The sequence below is a fragment of the Molossus molossus genome, unplaced genomic scaffold (genome assembly GCF_014108415.1).
Source record: "Molossus molossus isolate mMolMol1 unplaced genomic scaffold, mMolMol1.p scaffold_m16_p_6, whole genome shotgun sequence".
NCBI classification, from domain to species: Eukaryota; Metazoa; Chordata; class Mammalia; order Chiroptera; family Molossidae; genus Molossus; species Molossus molossus.
This window is the reverse complement of record NW_023425399.1, coordinates 22718215-22739364: the sequence shown is the minus strand read 5'-3', so window position 1 is coordinate 22739364 and position 21150 is coordinate 22718215. Positions and strand designations below refer to the sequence as shown.

Here is a 21150-nt window from a genome sequence, read left to right as displayed (position 1 = left end):
TGTCCACTTAGTCCGCCCGCGTTTAGAATGCATGAGGATTTGGAGTTGTATCTCATCAGGGAGGCAGAATAGTGTGTTGGGTTAGAGTACAGGCCCTGCTACCTACCAACACTGATTGGGTCAGTTACTCAGCCTTTCTGCCAACTTTTGCATCTCTGAATGGGGATAGTAGTTCCTACTTTATAAAGTTGTTAGGGTCTGGCACATAGTAAGTACTCCAGACTGTTAGCTTGCACCAAGCCAGACAATTGCTACATAAATTTATGGTAGAAACTTGTATGGCTCCTGCCATCTGCTTGACCTTCATCCCAGAGGGGAGCTGTGGAGGTGCAGGCTTCACACTACAGTTGCTGAATACACAGTGCAGTCTAGAGACTGAGTGATTGGTAGCGGAGACATTTTACTCATGGTGCAGAGGATGAGGAAACCTAATGTTTCAGAATATAAAAATATCTTACTAGCCTTTTTGAGGTGTCATTTGCTTTATGTCCAACCTGCTCTTGAGAAAGACCTTGCCTAAGGAGGGGTGTGTGTGCTTAATAGAGTACACCCTGGGCTTCAGGGGGGCCAAGCACCTGCCTGCCCTGTGCCCTGAGAGGAGGTGGCATAGGTTGTGTTGCCCTCCTGTGTGGGTGCTGTTTAAAGGGACATTGTGGGCTTTGTGACCCATAAAGATTATAGTTGAAGCCAAACCTTGCCTTAATGCTTCCTCTCATCTGTATGGATCAATTTGAAAGCCTGGAATGAACATCTCTTAACTATCAAAGAGATGGACAGAAGCTGTATTTTAAAAAGGAGGGAGGAAGGGGCCCTGGCCAGTTTAGCAGTTAGAGCATTGGCCCGTGGACCAGAGAGACCCGGGTTCAGTTCCTGCTAAGGGCATGTACCTCGGTTGCAGTTTGGCCCCGGCCCTGGTTGGGGTCTTGTGGGTGGCAACCAGTCGATGTATCTCTCTCACATTGGTGTTTCTCTTTCTCTCTTCCTCTCTCCCTCCTGCTCTATCTGAAGATAAATGCAAAAATGTCCTCAGGTGAGGATTTTTTAAAAAAGTGACAAAAAGCTGCCAGTGCAGTGGCTCTTGGCCTTTCTGGGAACATGGACTCCTTTGGGAGCCTGATGGAGGGTCTGGGCCCTCTCCCCTCAGGAATGCGCATACACACTTAAGAGGGAGCAAGAGCTCTTTAGGCAGCTGCCTCCCCTCCCCATAAACCTAAGCTGGGTTTATACAAAAGATCAAGGAGGGGAGAGATGACTTTGCAAAGGATTCTTAGGTTTCCTATAAGCTTACTAAGCTGCTGTGGTGCATTTTGAATTACTTTAAAAATAAAGTGATGTGCGTGTTCTTTTTTTTAGACTTACTTGTCAAGGTTTATTACGCTGCTTTAAGTTGGGTCCATTATAATTGTCTCTGTATATCAGGGCTACACAAATGAAAGGCTTTTAAAAAATGTTTTTATTTTTGAGAGAGGAAAGCAGAGGGAGATAGAAGCATTTATGTGAGAAACACTGATCGGCCGCCTCCTGCACCCCCCTACTGCCAGGGATAGAGCTTGCATCCCAGGCGTGTGCCCCAACCAGGAATCAAACTGGTGACCTCTTGGTGCATGGAACGATGCTCAATCCACTGAGCCACACTGGCAGGGTAGGTCTTTGTTTTTAATATTAAATTTTTTTTTTATTATTAAGAGAGGAAGGGGAGAGGGAGAGAGAAACATTGATGAGAGAGAACATCAATTGGCCGCCTCCTGCATGCCCCCCACTGGGGGTTGGCCCACAACCTGGGCATGTGCCCTAACTGGGAATTGAATTGGCGACCTTATGGTGCATGGGTCGATGCTCAACCACTGAGCCCACTGAGTGGGCGGAGCAATATTTCTTGAAGTAAATGACAAACCAGGACTTCAAGATTTTCCCTTTGCCTAGTTTGGGCTGTGATGGTATATTTATGTATGATAGAATTTAACTAGAATTTATTTACTGTAAGCCATCATGGAACACTGTAAGTTCCAATCTCTAAAAGGTGAGAATTGAAAATAAAATCATTGCCACTTCTGCCACGTACGCTGGTTCCATAAATTTATCAGCCTTCGTGATATTTGTAACCACACCAGTTTTTTACTTTCAAAATTGAGTTTTTTTTTCTTCTTTGTATTATAATTGGGATAAATGGCCAACAAGAGGTCAGTCAAGTGTGTTAGATGAAGTACAGTGTTGTTCCAGGTTCCATTTCCCTTAGTGCGTACGTGCATGTTCTTCCCTGTCCCTCACCCAGTGAAGTGAGGGTCGCCTGTTTGGTCAGTTCCATTTGATGTTCTGTCCACTGTTAACAGCAGTGGTCGGGAGCTCCATTAAAGAAGTCAGATGGGGATCAAGCAGCGAGCGCTTCTCTGCCAGCACCTTCTCGGACCCTGGACTCCCACGGAGCTGCGGCTTCATCCAAGGTAAGTGCTGTCCGGTCCACCAGCGCAGTCTGCATATGGCTGGTCTGGATTCTGGGCGTGTCATCCCAGGTTGTGGGGTTTATGGTCACTTCGTGATTTTCAGCAGCGGCAGATTTGGTAAGACAGATGTTTTCTTGGTCGTACTGAGGATTTTCTGCCTGTGGTCCTCACATGCGCGTAAAAAGATAGGGTGCCGAGGGGTCACCTGCTTTGTCCTCGCTACTGTCGTGAGGAATGTTAGCCTCAGAGCACACTCCCTGGGTACAGTGCTTCAAACTATTGGCCCCTCTCCTTCTATTTGATGTACTCGGGCAGCTGTGCAGAATTTCTATTTTAAAAAGATTCTTCTGCCGTTACAAAAATTAAATGTTTTGAAAAGAACTTCCATATTTGTGTGTGTGAACAGACACAGTTTTAATAGTAAAACTTATGTTTATGCATTTAACTTACACCGTCAAAATTGTTTTTAAAATGACAACCAGTTTTGTTCCCACCCATATCCTGCAAGTTTTCCTTTAAAGTTTAACCCAAGTGATATATATAGGGTGGAAAAAAAAAATCACAAGTAAACGTCTTTGGAAAAAGCAGTCCTTTTGTTTCCTTCAAGGTGGGATCCAGGGTTTTTGGGTCGAGTGGAGCGTCAAGTAGTGAAGGTTCAGGACCAGGGATGGTGTTTCCTCAGTTTTCCAAGCCAGCACTTGGGGACTGTTAGGTGAGTTTGGTTTCTGTCGGTTGAAGAACTGTGACACTGGGGCAAGGGGAGAGGGACGGGTGTCCTTTACAGGCAAACAGCAGAGTTGAAGACCTGGCTTGGTCACTGGCTGAATTTACGCGGTGTGCCCCCAGTACGCCTCCACTAACTCTTCAGTAAGTGGAGGCAAGGGCATCCCCCTGCGAAGGTCACTGAGACTTCAACATGGTGCCCACCTGTGCCTGGAGAGCACCAGGGAAGGTTCCTTTCCTCCCCTTTCTAACAGGCTAGGTGCTGAAGGAAATGACAGATAATTTGTTTAGGAAAATTTACTGAGGATTCTGTATGCTAGCTTTTTGGCCACGGAAAGGTGGAATGTACTAGTAGAAAGGTGTTTTAGTCCCCAGTGAGATTTGGGAGGAAGAGGTCTAGCTGCAGTGCTGCTGTTGAGAGGACACCGTGGAAATAAAGCATTCGGTTTCTTATTCAGTGTTTATTAAGTAGATTCAGTCTTATATATGATATACAGATTCAAAAGAAAAAGGATTCCACATACTTATGAAATCAGTGCATTTAGCAAGTAATACCATGGAGATAACAGCTCGATTAACAGCTCATTGGTCTTTTGTTAAGTGAGGGGAGAGGGAGTTGGCCTGTGCTAGTCATTCCACAAACAAAACAGAATTTAGTTGCATCACATAGAGAAGACACAGTCTAAGAATTAAAATATTAAGCCACATTTACTGGAAAAACTCACTATATAGAACACAAAGAATTTTTATAGAGCATTGAAGAGGAAGTCCTCACCTGCTTAGAAGAGCCACATTAAGTTGCATAGGTGCATATCTGTAAAAATATAATTTAGAGGTGAAGTCATTGATTAAGTAATAAAGAGTCACCTTTAAAAGTTGGTGCCATCCACTGTTTGCCTTTAGTGCCATATGCTTACCGTCTGGAACCCTCTGCCCCTCCCAGAGGTGATGCTGCATCCTCGAGCTGCCTCTGGGGAGCCCCGAAGAAATGCTCGTGCCAGCTGCACTGGAGAGTCTTAAAATCGTGCCTCAGATAGGGAATTCACGCTCTTCCAAAACCTGTCTGAATTACGCCAGAGGACTGATGACCATGGGTTGTCCCTAAATCCTGGGTGGCTTGACCCTGAAGGTCACATGAGTCATCTTGACCTTCCCATTCACAGGCTGCTGGGAGAACTAAATCCATCCCACAGCTCTGCAGCAAAGTCCTGCTTTCACTTCTCATCTGTCACGCAGTCACCCAATGGCCATGGGAGGTCTGTTCCAACCCTGCTTCTACGTGGGCCACATGTAGACGCATGTGGGCCATCTGCCGCGCGGGGATTTTTCTAAGCTTGGAAAAGTGTTTCCCAGTAAATCTGAGTTCTGTGTGGTGTAGGTTTTTTGTCTTTGTTTTTAGGTGGAAACATAGGTAAAAAGTGAGAGGTTTTTGTTTTGTGGCTTTGCTAAGCAGATGAGCTTAGTGAGGTGCACCTTCCTCCTCAAGAGCGAGTCTTGCAGAACACACAGGGCTGGGGCATCTGTACATGTAAACAGTACACTTTCACTGAGTCCAAAATTAGGAGCAAAAATACAAAGGTTCACATTGGTCTTAGGTAGATACAGGCGAAAAAGGAACGAGCTGTTTAGCCCAGAAACAACAAAAACAAAGTTTCTAAAGCACCACTAAATTATATAAAAATCAGACCATGGACGGATTGAAACTGGTATTCTGGTGAAATACTTTACTATCTTGTAAAAAGTTTTACAAAAAATTACAAATTAAATGTATCAACCCTCTGAGTTCAAAGCAGCATTTTGAAAATGAACTGGTAGTTAATCCTATAACCACCCCTGGAGTCATAAGTGGCCCTTGGAAATAGAGATGGCCGGGTTCCACCTATTTGAAATCCTCTACACCCTCCTAGCCCCCTGCCTATACTCCCTTCCATACTGTCCTTGGACGTACACTGTCCATTTGTACAAGTGGTGAAGGTAAATGAACTTCAGATGCGCCACACTATTTCTGATCTACCAGATGACCTGCCACTAAGACCAATCCCCATTCTCTAGATTCTGCCCTCTTCTCTCAGGATTGGGCCCTTGCAAAGACTCTGGAATTGGTGTGTTTTCTCATTACATTTTAAACTTTGGATCCCAGATGACTAATTTGTGCCCTGAGGCCCTCCCTCAGTATGAGTTGTAAATGTTTGTGGGGCAGGGCTTTGGGAGAAGGCTGTCCCCAGTGGGACAGCAGGAGGGAAGTTCAGCAGAACCAGCTCTTGGGTGCTCTCCCAGTCAGGAGAGGAACAGGGTTGAAGCAGCATCTTTTCAAACAAAAGCCAAACAACAAGTTCCCTGACTGAACTAGCTAACGGAATCCTGTTTCCACATAGTAACTTGCTCCTGATGCTGCCATCTCCAGGGCATCTGGTGTCGCTCCAGTGGGAGGACTCCACCGCGGCGTTCCGTTCCTCTCTCACGCACCGGACCTCCGCTCTCACTGCAGCATGAGGCCTGCTGAAGGTGTCAGCTAGGGCAGCCTGGACTCAGAAAAACACGACTTCAAACTGTAGCTCATGTGATCTTTAGGTCTAACCCCTTGTGTGGTGGCGGCAGGAGCCCCTTCCCCAGTCCTTCTCACTCCTGTTAAGAAAAGCAAATGTTCGTGCCTGGCTTGGGTATGCCTCTGGGAGGAGAAATGACATGTTAAGCAATTGATACCAAGAATTCTAAGGCGGCGATTGTCTCTGCCAGGTTTTAACGTTCACAAATTGCTTGGGGTAACATTTTGCAAAAGATCTACTGATTACTTTGTAATATTGTTCACACACAAAAATAAATATTTACACAAATTCAAACGTCAGGGAGTGTACTGAGCAGGTGGAGGATGGACGTGTGGATGGCGGGGGTGTGGGAGGCCTCGGGCACTGGAGTTTGTGCTGTGCTAAGGGGGTTTCGGGTGTGCGGGCCCTGACTGGAGGCCTGGGGGTGGGTCAGATGCAAGGCAGAGGTGGTGTGGTGGGATGGGGTGTTGGAGGCCACTTGAGAGAGAGATAAAAGACCACTCCCACCCTCTAGGGGCTGGAAGTCAGCACGGAGTGGGGCACCCTACCTTTCAGAGTTTCTGGACCCAGGCAGGATGGGACACCCACGCTGGAGCCCCATCCCCACCCTACCAGGGGCGGTCTGCCACAGCGCCAGGAGGCAGCTGGCTGCAGAGAAGCTGGTTTGAGAAGGGATACCTACTCTGGGGTCAAGTGGCTTTCAGTGGCCATCCTAGGGTCCACTCAGCCCTGGCTCCCCTGGGGCCTCTTTGCTCTGAGGGAGGAAAGGCAACAGAGGGCTTCTGCCAGCTCTGGGCAGGGGCGGGCAGCAGAGGCTGCTGTCATGGCTACGGAGTGTTGCATGGAGAGGCCCATGGGCCTTCTGAGGTCTGGGTGAATCCCTGGTTTTAGCAGCACTGGTAGGTATTGCACTGAGCAAGAGGAAGTGCCTATTGGGAGGAAGGAAACCAGGCCAGCCTTTTCTTTTTGCCCCTTTTCACACTCCAGGGATTATAGGTTTCTTCCAGGACTGGTCCCTCCAGAAAAAGGACTGGTCTTAGGAGAACCCAAGTGGCTACTCCAACTAAGAGTCCCTTTATTCCAACCACAGAGGCAGGGGACGGGAGCCAAAGTCGGCCCAGGAGCTCACAGCTGCCTTTCCTGTTCAGTGGCTGCCAGGGGCTCACCCTGAAGAAACAGGCTCTTCCCAGCAGGTGTCTGAGGGCCCTGGGTCTTGGCAGAGAAGTGTTCAACCTGACTCCCTGGGGGCAGGGCAAGGGCTCCGCTGACCCATTGCCGTCCCCCAGCGCTCTGTCCTGTCTGCAGCTGGGATGGCTGCGCCGGGTCCCTCTGTGGGCTCCAGCTGCTCCTGCCACCCATCTGGACTTACCTCCCAGGCAGACACACTGTGGGGGAGCTGGGAGACAGCCATTCAGAACAGGCTCAGGGCACATCCTGGAAAAAGCCCCGCTGGAGTGTGAGGTAGAATACAGATGGCCGTGGCTGGGGCTTCAGTGGAATTGGGGAGGGGGGAGCCGTGTGTTTGTCTTTGCTTTGCAGTGGGTGTGGGTGAGGTCCTCCTGCTTGGTGGTGCTGGGCACTCAGAGGGACAGCCCATCTGGCACCTGCCCCACCGCAGCCCCGCCCTGCCGGTCCCTGCCCGCGCCAGTGTAGTGATATGGAATGTTAGGTCACAGGGAGACATCCTTCTGATCAGACAGACACAGACTGGCAATCTGTACAAACACAAAAGAATCCATTTTCAGAAAAATAAATTACTAAGGGGAGAGGAAGAAAGGGTCCACTTTGTTTCTCTCAATAAATATGCAATTCTGCTCACCTAAGACTTGAAAGGTAATTATCTGGGAGTGGGATTCTAACATCAGGGTCCACGAAGATGATATTAAATAGAGCTGCGGCCCCAGTGCCCTGTCAGGGGAGCCCTTCCAAAGCTGCCCCATTGGCCTCTTCCAAGCAGGTCAGAGCACCCGTGTGGTGAGAATCCAAAAAAAAAGTGTCCTTGTGCCCAAAGTCTCAGGTGCTTGGAGTGTGGCTAGAAACAGCTCTCTTGGATCCCACCTCTTTCAAAAAACAAAATGTACCAACTGGTGAGGCAGGAAGCTGGGTCTGGGCTGGAAAACCTCCTTCCCTAGGGTAGTGCACGCCAGGTGCCGCTGGGGTCAGTTCTGCTGCAAAATGAGGTTTTCCAGTTCGTCTGCCGAGCGCAGCAGGAAGGCAGCAGACTCTCGGTAGCCAGCGATGAGCTGCCGCACAGCACTGATCTCTGTAGGGCTGAGCTGGGCGGTGGGCATGGTCCTGCTGGTGCTGTTGCTGGAGGGTGTGGGGGTGGGCGTGGTGGAGGTGGTGGAGGCTCCGCCTTTCATGCTGAGGTCCGTGGGCCCTGTGGAGAGGGAGAGGGAGGGTGAGAAGCAGTGGGCACCTTGCATGGCACCTGGGAGGTGCCGTCATCCTTTCTGTTGTCCTGGGGGGTCTGCTGTGAGTCAGGCACTTGGGCCCTTGTCTATCTTGATAGTTGCACCTTCAGTGCCTAGAATGGGGCCTGGGACCAGCAGACGAGACATAGGGTTCTCTGTTAACCCCCAGGGTGATCCTGCAAGGAGGGAAAACTCATCATGTGACAGAAGCAGCAGAGGCCTGACGGTTGACAGGTTTAACCAAGATCACACGTACACATGGTTCTGCATTCAGGGCAGCCTGGCTCGTGACAAGGGCATGGGCTTTGGCGTCAAGTGGGGAACAGCGCTCTCTGGCACTGATCACACCTCTGCTTCTTTCTGAGGACCTTCAAGTATGCAGCCCAGCTCTGCTCTCCAAGTGAGAACAACGCCTCCAGGCAAAGGAACTTTCCTGACTCCCCAGTGTGGTGAGCAGAGCTTCGATGGGAACTGACTACCGAGAAGAAAGGCTGTCAGCGTGTCTGGTGGAGGTACGGGTGTGTATGTGATCCTCCCCCCATCGGGCAGTCGTTAGCAAAGGTGGGGGTCAAGATGCTACAGGTGAGCAGGGGCCTTATCCCTGAGAGGGACGAGTGTGCAGTTCCCCAGAGGGGACCCACAGAAGACCAGGAAAGCAAACACCCACGCGCGCGCATGCACGTGCTCAGACAGGGAAGGGGGCTTCTGTCTGCTGGGGAGAGGTGAGAAAAGCCAGCTGCCTGCTTGGCTGTGGGAGAGTGGGCCGACACCATGACTGCAGCATACAGGACAGGGCTGGGGCGCTGAGCCCCTCTCTGAGGAGCCCCTGCACCTCGATCCCCCTTACTCGGAGGAGGTCTTTGATGCTCTAGTGAGGGGAAGATAACTGCTAGTGGGGCAGGAAGGAGTGCGGGGTGGGTGTGTGAGGTCAGAATGGTCAGGAAAGGGCCAGAGTGCTGTCTGGAGAAATCACCTTCCTTGTGCAGGAAAAAGGGAGCCTGGCATCTTCTGAAACATTCTAGGGGTATGTGATGGGGGCCCACCACGCCCTGTTCCTTTCCACCTTTTCCAAGCAGCTCTACCAGGTGCACCACTGGCTTTAGAACCAGGCAACCTCAGACTCCAGGCCTGCTCGGCGATGCCAAGGCCGTCCTCTGCCTTCCCCGAGCCTGGGTGCCCCGTGTGCACATGCTGCTGAGCCGTGCCTGTGAGGGCCGCAGCACGGCCGTGGCTCTCCGCCCGCGCAGGCCCACTGGGAAAGGGCTTTCAGACAGGTGTCGGGCTTTCTGAATGGGCTCTCAGGAGACAAGGAAGCTCCTGGAACTTGAAACGCATTCTTTCGAGGTGTTCAGTAAAAAAACAGCTAAGAAGTGAGGACCTGGGCTACAGGAGCTGGAGCTTCCTTATGGAGGCCTTCTCTGACCCAACGAGGTCAGTCCCCCGTTCTCCACCCCTCCCCCCACTGCTCGTATGCAGAGGTTATCTCACGTGGTGTGGGAGGCTCTTCTGGCTTACCAGCCATCTCCCCACTACCCCCAGGGTTCTGATAGCGGTTTCATTCATTATTGCATTTACAGTGGCAGTTTTTATGCTGCTAAAAAGAGAGATGGACAGTTCTTGTCACTGGCGACATCCAGACCAGAAGTAACATCTTGAGAGAAATTATGGACTGTTGCTGAAAGGAAGCTGGTCAGACCCCAAATGGGGAAGGAAGCTGGAGTCTAAGATGGGACAGTTTGTCACATGGGGTTCTTTTCTCTCTAGAGAATATGGACATCAGGAAGGAAGTCCTAGGAACTGGCTGGTTAAGGAACATCCTTGGAATTGTGAGTCAAGGGAACAGTTAAGTCTTAAAATGAAACCAGGAGGCAGGAGTAGGGCTGTGACTTGCTGGAAACGGCAGCCAAGCAGGTGGTGGCTCAATGAGACCGCCCGAGTGGGAGCAGGGTGCCTCTGCCGGCTCCTGGGCGCTGCAGGGGCAGCTGCCAGTCCCCTCCAGACAATGCTTGGGGACAGCAGAGGAAGGCTGGGGCCGCCTGCCACAGGTGGTGAGCTGGCCCCAGGCTTCCTGTCTCTCCTCCCTCCATCCCAAGTCTTGTCGTCTTCACCCCAGTGCTCAGAACTGTTCTTCATCTCTGCTGGGCTTTAGCTACAGCCGATCAATCTGGAGCTGTCCTCCCTTGGGCTCTGGTTACAAGAGGACGCTCAGGTTGCCAGGTGGGTGCTGGAGGGGCAGCACAAGCTGCCCAGCGAGGAAGGCAGAGCCCAATTCTAGCTAAGCTGACTTGCATCTCCAGATGACAACTAATGAGCAGAGTGAGGCGCTCTGAGCCAGTCGTATGGCTGCCCAACCCAGCTGCCAACTGACAGAGCAGTCCCTTGGAGGGCTGCCCGGGGAGGGCAGGACTGGGCCCTGTGGCCACACAGCCGCTTTCCTGCAACTCCTCAACGAGAGCCCGACCACAGGACACACGGCCCACGGCAAGGAGGTCAACGAGCAGGTCTCTGTCTTGGCGATCTTGCCACCACCTCCGAGGAGCCAGGGTGCTCACAGACGGGAGACCCAGTGCCTCCCTCGAAGCCCCTGCAGGGTGAACAGGGCGGGGAGCGCAGCGGGCTCAGTGCTCTTAAGAGGCAGGAGCAGCCCTGACAGCTGCAGCCCCGACACAGGCCAGGCCCCGTGGCGCCAGGTGGAGGCTTATCACCATCGCCTGCTGCCTGGAAAGGACTGGGCCCCAGACTCCACACATATAATGAAGGGTCTACACGCCCCGGGACCTGTCTGCAGACACACTGACAGGGTCCCCACAGCCGCGCTGTCAGATGGCTCTTCTTTCTGGAAGGAAAGCAGCCCACCTGGACAGCCACTCTACCCCTCGGTCTCAGGGATTAGGCCAGGCAGCCTCTCTTTTTAGGTTAAGAGGCATTAGGAAGGGATGAGAAGTTAAGCCCAGGCAGGAATCTTCCAGGGACCTACACATACTTCCTGGTGGGGGTCAAGGGGAGTGGAGGGTGCCTGAGCTTTCTGCCTTGGGAGGGGACTCCCCTCCCTCACTGACCAGGAACACCCAGGGGTCTCCTCCAGCAAAGGCTTGAGAGGAAGAATACTCAAGACCTAGAACCAGGGTTCCCTGGCCTGTGGTTGGCACCTTCCTCCAGCTTGATGTCACCTCCGCTCATCACCTCCCGTCAGAATGACCCCTAAAGCACACTGCTTTTGCCCCCCTGGTCAAACCTCATCGCGGGGCAGACAGTGCAATTCACAGCCTTCTTTGCTTAAAGTCTATCAGCGTCTCCCAGTGCAGACAGAACAAAATCCAAGTGCCTGGCCCAAGACATCACCCCCGCCACCCCTGCCAGCTCCCGGAGGCCACCGTGGGTCCGACTATTCCCCTGCCACACCCACCCAGCCTCAGGGTGAAGGCCCGAGGGCTCCGTTCCCGCTCCCCCTCAGGAAGTTTCGTATCTTCTCAGGGACGTCTCTTCAAGAATGGTCTAGGTCTAGCTGGCATCAGAGTTACAGGGCAGCACCTGGGACGAGGCCGAGGCCCGTCAGAGCATGGGAACCTTCATCTCCCAAGGCCGGTCCTGAGCCGGGGCTGCAGCGGAACTGGGCCAGGGTGGCTGACATGGGGTGTGGCGAGGATTCCACCTGGGTGAGGAGCCGTGGCTGGCTGGAACTCGGTGCTCAGCTCACGTGGTCGTGAGGGGAGCGGAACCGGGGAGAGGGCCCACCGTGCACTGAACGAAGCACGCCTCCTTGAGACCAGAGAGGAGAGGAGGCTGCTTGTTTTCATCCGTGGAAGTTTCCCCTGCTTTCCACTCTAAGGACTGGCTAAGATTATGAGATGGGAGGGTCCCTGCGCCACTTCCCAGGGCTGCAGTCTCCCATACTCACCGTTACTGTGATTTCCTGTTTGCAGGGAGGCAGGGGGCTGCAGGTTGCTGCCCAAGGCCCCATAACTTCGGTAACTGTAGTTGAGGCCGCCATTGACATACACGGGGTCCTGGGAGTAGGAGGAGGCTGGCAGTGAGTAGGTGGAGTGGGTGATGGCTGTGGAGTCCCGGGAGTGCTGCTTGTCCAGGGCTATGGGCTCGTCCTGCAGGGGGGAGGGAGGCGCTGGGGAACCAGAAGGACAGAAGCCCTGGCCACTGCCCCTGCACAGGGCGATCAAAGGCTGTGGCCCCAGAGATCCTAGGATTCGGTACTGTGTCCGGCAGGACTGCTCGCTCTCCCTGGCCGTCTTCCCTATGGCCTCCCAGCCCCACTCATCTCTCTGTGGGGCAGATTGGGTTGTTCCTGCCCCACTGAAAACCCTCCCAGGGCCCTTGGGAGGGATGAAGTCCAGATGCCCTTCCTGGGTGTGCAGGCTCCTAGGTGACCATCCCACCCCATCACTGCTGCCCTCTTGGGAGCTCCGCCACCCTCTGAGGACTGCCTGCTCCCTCTGCCTCGGGGCCCCAGGGTCCGGGAGCACCTGGCTGACGCAGCAAGCAGGTACCTGCGAGGGCTGGTAGATCTCCAGGCGCATCCTTTTGGCTGCTTTCCTCGTCTCGCTCTCACAGGCAGCCGCCAGGATGTTCTCGGCCATGGCCGAGGTCAGGTGGGGCGGTGTGGGGCGGGTCTGCAGGCAGAGCGGGGACAGAGCAGTGCTGGGCTCACCCAGAGGCCCTGCCTAGGGGTGGGTGGTGCAGGGCGGGGGTTCGGGCTTTGGCGCCATTATCTATGGAGCAGCCTCATCTTTCTGGGCCTCAGCTCCCCACTCTGAAACAGATCATGGTGCTGCTTCCGGACAATGGGAGGAGTATGGGTCAAGTGTCTGGGCAGGGGGCTGTCCAATAATCCCAGGGAGTGGCTGGAGGTCAGTGGCGGGGAAGGGCTGGGCTGGGGGGAGGGGCTCACCATCTCCATGCCGTTCTTCTTCATGCGCCGGCAGGACTTGAGGTACGTGCGAATGCGCTTGCGGGCCCGCTCCTGGAACTCGGGGAACTGCCGGCTACAGGACTCGATGATGGCCTGGATCTTCTCCTTGGGCTGCTTGGAGATGGGCACCATGCGGTCCAGGTTCTCGTCCACAAAGAGACGCACAAACATCTGTGGGAGAGACAGGCTGTGGGCAGGGCCGGCCCTGGCTGCTGCCCCACCCCGCCCACCCCTCGCTGGCGCTCACGTTGAAGGCCTTGAGACGCTCGGGGTCCATGCCCTCAGAGTCATTCATCTTGTCATTGTCCTCGTGGTCGTCATGGTCATCATCGTCGTCGTCTGCTGTGGGAGCCCGGCCCACAGTCAGGTCCTCAGGGCAGCCACTGACCTCGGTCTTGATGGAATCGTAGCTCCCCGAGCTGTAGGGGGGGGACTGAGAGAGGGTGGGGAGGCTGTCAGGCCAGGCCTTTTAGTGGCCAGTGAGCTTGGGAATGAGCTTGGGAACTGGGATGGCTAGCACACCAACTGCCACGTGAGCCACAGCTGTGGGGACAGCCACGCTGCCACCCCCTCCCTGGGTGGCTGTTGGAAGGACTGCCTAGAACTGTTCTGCAGAGGCCTGGTGTTCCTGGGGACACTGAGTTGAGGGTGTCAGTGGTTCACTCGGCCGCAGTGCCCACACTGTGACCTGCCACATGGTGTGAGGGAAAGGCAGTCACAGAAAGGGTTCCCACCAACAGCCAGCCTCTTCTGGTTGTGCCAAGATCTGTTCTGGTTTGGGGTTTTCTCTCTGATCCCCAAGGGGCTGCAACCCTGAGCTGACAACTGAGCTGTCACAAAAGCAGCCAGTGCACTGTCTGCTGGGGAGGAGGAACAGATGGGCTGGGAGAGGGAACCAGCCAAGGCGACAGGTCCATTAGGCAAAGTGCATTCCCAAAGCTCCAAGGCTGGGTGGGGTTCTGTCTGCCACCATCCCCAGGAAGACACCGTGAGCCCGGTGCAGAGTGCGAGCACACAAAGGGGGAGGGAGGGGACCAGGTGCAGAGCAGGGGGCACCCGCCTGTCCTCCAGCAGAGAGGGGGCCTAGCCCTTACCCCCGCCCCACCCCCATCTGGACTGCACTCATCTCCTCCCGGCTTTCTTCCTCTTCACCTTCTGCAGCTCAGCTCCCACCTGAGGAGCACTGTCATTTGCCTTTTAGAAAGTTCACATCTTCAGCGTGTCTTCACTTCACTCACTGGGATTCTGACTAGCAGTGTCCTGGAACATGGTCCCTATCCTCAAGGAGGTGGGTATCTGGGCCCAGGAAAGAAACAGCTGCAGCTCAGACCCTGTGATGTGGCCACATGGTGGTCCAGAAGGGGATCACAGCTCTTGTTGATGAACAAACGGAAGAAAATGGACCCTGACTGGTGCCCAGGCCACCAGCAGGCCTCCCGGTGACCATTCCCACAGGAGCTGGCCTCCCAGAACCTCTGGCCTTGTGCCCATCTCTTGATCCACCCATAGACTTTAAAAGGGCCACCCAGGTCCTCAGGCCTCCTGCTGGCTCGTGCTAAACTTGCAATGAAGAGTCAAAAGACCTCCTGTGCAGGTCACATTCCCAAGCTGCCCCTTAGCCAGGCCTCTGCCAGGGCCAGAGGAGAGGGAAACAAGATAGGAGCTGTCGCTAGCATTCATGCTCTCATCTCACTTCCTCGGCCCGTGCGTGTGGCCTGAGGCCGTGGTGGCACTGTCCCTCGCTAGCTCTCTGCTCGCTGGGGACAGCAGCTGTGCCTTTTCCTTAGGCCCAGAGAGGGGAAGGCCATGCTCTGGCCAGTACCTGCTCCAAGCCAGAGCTCAGACACACAGTGACAACTAAACAGCCATGTGTACAGAATTTTCCCATGAGACACGCCACCCCTCTGCAGAAAAGAAAACAGGCCGAGGGTGGGAAAGGTACCTGTGCAGGGATACATGGCCAGAGCCCACACGTGTAGGGCTCTGAGAAGGCACCTCCGGTCCCCAGCCCTGGCAGGAGTGCTCATGGACCCAGTGCTGTATTGCACCACTGCAGGACACCTTAATGGCACAAGGCAGCTACCAGTACCCTGGCCGGTGGGGCTCACTTGGTTGGGCACTGTCCATGCACTGAAGGGTGGCCAGTTCGATCCCCAGTAGGGGGCGTGCAGGAGGCAGCCGATCTATGTCTCATTCTTATATCAATGTTTCTCTCTCTCCCTTCCTCTCTAAATATCAATTTAAAAAATCTGAAAAAAAAAAAAAAACACATGGGGAAGTGCCAAATGGCAGGAGCACCTGCCTGCCCCCCATCAGCCTAGTCTGTTGAGTTTCCCACATCAACATCCCTTGAGCTACGAACTAAGGCCTCGTCCTTTTTCTGTACCATCTGTAAAATCGGGGATGGGCCTGCAGCGTAGCCAGGAGGTCCTGGGGCTCTGTGCTGGATGTGGCCACTTGCTGCTGTTATTCACAGCAGACTGCCTCGTGGGTGGAAGGGGACACACCACACATCACCCACCACCTCCTCTAAGACGGGGGCCATGAACCCCACTTCACAGATGGGATGCAGACTCAGAGAAATGAGGGCCTTGCTGAGATCACACTGTGGTCTCCCATACCAGAGCCTCCCCAGGAAGATGCATAGCAGCCATGGCTACCACCCTGACTTGGCGTCAACTTTGGGCACATATAATTTCATTTTAGCCTTGCACACCCTGAGGTGTCCAGGCTCAGGTGGGCCTGCAGCCCCACACACCTCAGGGGTGGTCTTCACCCCATACTTGACACGGCTCCGCAGTCCATCTGTGCCGCAGCTGTCCGAGGGGTAGGAGGGCGTGCCGAGAGCTGTGCCTGGTGGGAGCTTATCACACAGGTTGATGGGCTGATCCTCGGCTGTGGCTGTGAAGTCCATGGGGGCCACAGCGCCGTTGCCATTCATCTCGGGGAAGGCAGGGTCACCCTGCGTGCTGCTCGATGTGGACGGGTTCAGGGTGGAGGAGCCATTGCCGCTGCCACTCTCGGAGGAGGAGTCGTCTGAAACAAAAGGCCTGGGAGTGAGTGGCTTCAACCTCAGGCCTGACCGGCCCGTTGCCTGCCAGAGGCCCTTGGAACCCCAAAGGCTGCTTGTGGTCTGGCCAATGCCCTCTTCCTTCAGCTCACCACTACCTTGCCTCTACATCCTTGCCCCACAGGACCCCCTCCCACAGCAGGACCTTGAATTTTCCCTTCCTCTGCCAGAGGAGGGAGAAATGGATCCACTGTAACACTCAGTTACCCACTCCCTCCTGCAAGCAGGCCCAGCCACACGGGCACAGCGCCCCCCAGATCTGCCCTCTGTGCCTGGCCCAGTAACCTTGGACACTGGAGACAGGGCTGCAGGGTGTGGGGTCTGCATGCCCTGCACCTCAGTGGGCCATCCCAGCTTTCATGAGGTGACAACCTAACAAAGCTCTGTAGAGGGCGCCCCCTGCTGCGGAGAGCACAGCATTGCCTAGGAAACAGGGGAGAACAAACTTGAACTGGTGGGATAGACATTTTCAGATGAATTCCAGGCTCTTCTCCCACACCCTGCCCCAGCCTCCTGCTTGATCTGCTGAGACAGCAGAGGCCGAGACTACTACACTCGAGCTCCAGGTCACTGTCAGGTGAGTACCATGTGGTTCTCGGTGGTGCCCTGGTGCCCGTGCAGCTCTGCACCTGCCCAAGTGCAGGAGGGGGAAGGAGCGGCCACAGTGAGCCCTGACCGCATCCCAGACTACCCTTCTCCCAAGCCAGGGTCGCACAGCGCAGGACCCCACCCCCACCCTCCCAGCCGGCAGATTATGAAGATTTAGTCTTCAGTGCTGGGCGCTGGGCACAGCGCCTCCAGAGCGTCCCCATGGCGACCAAGTGGCTCTAGTGCTCAACCAATAGTTGGCCTCCCGGCTGCCCAGGGGCGGGGCCGGGCTGCCCATCAAGCAGCCGCGGCCCTGGGCTGAGGGGGATGGGAAAGGCCTAGGCCCAGTGGCACCCCTCCCCCTCAGCTACCACAGGTCCCCTGGGCCAGGCTGCTAGCCCTCCCCCATGCAGCCACCGCTCCCTCCATCCTCCTGCTGGGCAGCTCCAGCTTCTGCTCAGAGGCGCCCCACCACTACCCCCACACTCAGCTACACCTCAGGCCTTGGGTTCTGCTACCTTTGGGACCCCACAGCCCATCCCCTCCTGCATCACAGATGGCTCTGGTTTTCTTCTGGCAGTCTCTCAAGCACCAATCTAGACATTTGTGGAATGAACAAATTACCCAGCAGTATTTACTGAGCATCTACTGCACGCTGGCCCTGCCCCAGTGGGGAAGCACAGCAGTGACTACAGCCAAGGTGCAGGCCCTCCTGGGGACAAAGTGAGTCACTGAACCACAGGAAAGTAAACGGGCCACCAACCACGCTCCAACTTCCAGACCACACCCAGCCCGTCCAGTCTCCTTGGCTGCCCTTCCTCTTCAGCACCCAGCTCCCCTTCTTCATGTGTCTCCACCCCACTGTGTTCCAGCACTGGCCTGTTCAATAATCTTCCTGTTCCCCACAGCCTGCTGAATAGAGTCCAGACTCCTGCCCAGTGTGTTCTTCGTCCCCTCCTGACCTCTGCAGCCCCTCCCCAGCCCGGGTCCCACTACACTGGCCGCCACTGGACCTCCATCTCCAGACTTTTGCTGTCTGCCTGCCATGTTGCTCAGTAAATGTCAGTCAACCTTCAGACTGGGCTCAAATCTGCCCTCCTTCTTCCTCTATTCCTAGGAAGGAGGTACTCAAGCCCTGACCCCACCAAGGGGTACTTCATGCCTCCTTCACATAGCCCAGGATTGGTCCTGAGAGCAGTCCTCCTCCCACCAGGGCAGGGCCTGTTGCTGGAGAGGCCCCGGCACCTGAGGTTCAGGATCCTCTGCCAGGCAAGGATGGATACCATACTGGCCAATCGTCTGAGCTCCTATGAGCTCTGGAAGGTGCCTGTCTTAGCCTACCTTGCAGGTGTCACTTCACACCCTAGCACCTTGCTTGACCTTGCAAGCCATTTGCTTGACCTTGGAGGGCACTGACTTCCTCCTCTGGAAGGAGATGGTTGCTAGGAGGGTCAACACGTACCACACCTGGTCCACAGTGAGCTGTCACTAACATTGGCATGGAGATGAGGCCCAGGCCACCCCTCCTTCTCCTCTGCAGTGCCGCACTCTGCCAGGATCCAGAGGCAACACCCCAACCACCTGCATCCCTGACCAGGTTTTCTCCCAGGAGCACAGATCCCCTTTGCCCTGTGCTTCCCGAGGCTTGCATGAGCAGGAGACTCAGGAGCTATGAGGGTACACATGTAGGCACTCCCAGCTCACAAGCCCAGGGTGGTGGCCCAGACTCCTGAGCTGGCCATGTCCTCCTCCCAGGGCTGTGTACCTGGGCTGCCTAGCCAGTGGGCCATAGGTGCTGGCACCCCCTTCCACTACTCAGATGCCACCCCAGTTTGGTAAGAAAACTGGCTGGGCAGATGGCACCTGTGAGGCACCAGGAGCCCAGACCACATGTAGCCACGCATTCCAAGCTTTGAGCAAAAACTAGAAATCTGCAGCAGCATGTAAATATCCAGAATTTAAAATATTGGTGACTAATGTACAATGTTTACATTTTGAAAAACTTTACCAGATAAATGGATAAACAAAATGTAGTCTGTCTATGCAATGGAATATTATGCAGCCATAAAAAAGGAGTGAAATTCTGACACATGCTACAATATGGATGAATTTGAAAACATTAAGTTCAGTAAAATAAGGTAGACACAAGACAAATACTGAGTCCACTTATATACAATACCTAGAATAGGCACATTCATAGAGACAAAAAATATATTAAAGATTACCAGGGCGGGAGTGGGAGATGGGAGTTATTGCTTAATGGATACAGAGTTTCTGTTCAGAGTGGTACTAACTCTATAGTCATCTATAGATTCTTGGAAACTGTGACTTCAAGTGAAACAATGTATAAGAAAACTGATTTTACCATAGGCTAATTGATATGAACAAGAGTTACGTTTCTAGGGCACATTTCTGGTCACATACACACACTTCTAAACTTCTAAATAAAGACCCAAAAGACTTTTAATATTAAACCCTCACATTAATGTGAGCCATACATACATTTAAGAAAGATTAAGCTTATTCTAGCTTAGGGTCATGAGTGGCTGGAGCAAACCCATGCAGACAACGGCCCTGACCAGAACTGATTTTTTCCTATCAGCGCTGTAACGAAACGATGGATGTTATCTGAAGACCTGCTGTATTTTGGAAATATGTGCTGCTTGCACAACACTGGCAATGTACTTAATGCTGCTAAACTGCACACTTAAAACTGATTCAAAGGGAAAAATTATGTTGTACATATTTCACCACAAAAAATCCCCCCAAAACAAAACAAAAAAACCCTTGAGTGGGCCAGTGGGCCCTGGTTCATAAGCTCCATTTCCTCCTACCCCCCACACAGCCCACATCAGAGGGACGAGAGAGTCAGCAGCATGGGTGCTCTCCCACCACACTGCTCAAGGCCCAGCAACCCAGTGCACTAACCACCTTCCTGTACAGCCTGCCCAGCACCACCTGCTCAGGCCTGCCCACGACTCGGGTCCTCTTGATGCCAACTGGGTTTTCGGCAGAAGGTGGAAGGGCTGGTGGAGGGGGATGGGCACAGGCTGTGTCTCCTTGAAGATGCCACTTCACCTGCTTGAGCCTCAGTTTCCTTTCCAAATGGGTGTCATGTCAGCAAAATAGTATTTGTAAGGTGTATACAATATCTGGTATAGACAGTAGGCACTAAAAAAATTGGGTTCCCTACACGCTTCCTCAGTTCAAAACAGACCTACTTCCCACACACACATCTTTTCTGGACTGGAACATGGGCTTCTTGGGGATCCCCTGAGAGCCGGTGCCAAATCTGAGGAGGGCTCAGTGAGAGGAGGAGGGAGAGGACCGCACCTCGAAATGCTGCTTCCACCCTCCTCTCTCTCTTTCTTGAACACCTACTGGGTGTCAGGCTCGAGGGGCACTGGCAACACAGTGGTGAAAAGACAGGGGTGGCCACCGTCCTGCGGACTCATGCTCCAGAGAGCGTCGAGAACCCTGATCCATCCCTCCACCCCAATCCGGCTGTGCGTGGAGTCTCCGCACTGGCTGTTCCCTCTTCCTGGCACTCTCCCCAGCTCGCCCGCGCTCCCTCTGGCAGTCCTTCCACCCAGAGCCTTGCTTCCAGGCCCTCCTGAAGCCCTCCCTTGCCTAGCCCCTCGCTCCTACTCTGACATGCTGACCCCTTTACCTATTTGTCCTGGAGCATTTATCACCTTCTTACATTCTGTGCCCATGGTCAGACTCGAGGTTGGCAGGGCTGTATTGGGGGGGGGGGGTGTCATCCCTGCCTCTCCAGGATCCCTAGTCTTCCAAAGTAAGCACATGCCCCAGGCCTGGCCACTCAGCACAGCCCATCATGGTGATTAGTGACAGGCCCAGGAGAGTCCGTCCCGGGGCCTCTGAAATGACTGGGAAGAAGTGTTCTCGCCCTTGGAGCTGAACCCACTTGGCAGGGAGGCCCACACCCGAAAGGGCGGGCTGACAGGCTGGCATGGGCAAATCCCCCGCCATCCACCTGTGCCCAAACCCAAAGAAGGCCCCGGACTTTTCACTATGGCAGCCAATAATTTCCTTAAGGCTGCAGCTGGTTAAAGGTAGGTTTGTGTCATGTGTGTCTGGTTTGGCCTCTGAGTAACTCACGCTCCTCCCCCCACCTCCCCAGGGGCCAAGGGACTGGAGCCCCAGCCAGCTCTCGCCTCACTTGGCCCACCACAACCCCAGGCCTGTCTCCCCAGCTCAGTACTGAGGTAGCTGGTACCTGAGGGAGGGGCTGGCTGCAGGACCCCTCCCCCAGCACCTAGCACGGCACCCAGCACAGAGAGCTGGCCTGTCGCTGTTTAGAGAGAAAGAACAAAGAGAAATGTCAGTATCCCAGGCTGGACAGATTGGGTTCCAATCCATTCCTAATTCTTTCCTCCTCCCAACCCCTCAAAGGAAGTCACAAATACCCACCCGAGCCCAC

At 54.2% G+C, this 21150-nt stretch overlaps 1 protein-coding gene and 1 long non-coding RNA gene across 4 annotated transcripts in view; one reads left to right on the top strand and one right to left on the bottom strand.

The window, feature by feature from the left end:
- Window positions 1-2076: 2076 nt before the first annotated feature.
- Window positions 2077-8712, top strand: LOC118618582. Of its 2 annotated transcripts, none has more exons than XR_004957073.1 (3): window positions 2077-2441; window positions 3049-3153; window positions 8500-8712. It is a non-coding gene; the product is annotated as an uncharacterized LOC118618582 (long non-coding RNA). The 2 variants fall into 2 exon arrangements; XR_004957072.1 differs by having other exon boundaries at window positions 8490-8712.
- The window catches only part of NOL4L (nucleolar protein 4 like), a 122063-nt gene continuing 106914 nt past the window's right edge, over window positions 6002-21150 (bottom strand). The window contains exons 6-11 of one of the 2 annotated variants that reach the window (XM_036244918.1): window positions 15807-16084; window positions 13296-13481; window positions 13028-13219; window positions 12627-12749; window positions 12023-12224; window positions 6002-8090 (exon numbers count right to left, since the gene is read on the bottom strand). In XM_036244918.1, coding sequence (XP_036100811.1) covers window positions 7870-8090; window positions 12023-12224; window positions 12627-12749; window positions 13028-13219; window positions 13296-13481; window positions 15807-16084 — 1202 coding nt within the window. In that variant the 3' untranslated portion in view covers window positions 6002-7869. The remainder of the gene's footprint in view (window positions 8091-12022; window positions 12225-12626; window positions 12750-13027; window positions 13220-13295; window positions 13482-15806; window positions 16085-21150) is intronic. The other variant, XM_036244919.1, reaches the window with a different exon arrangement.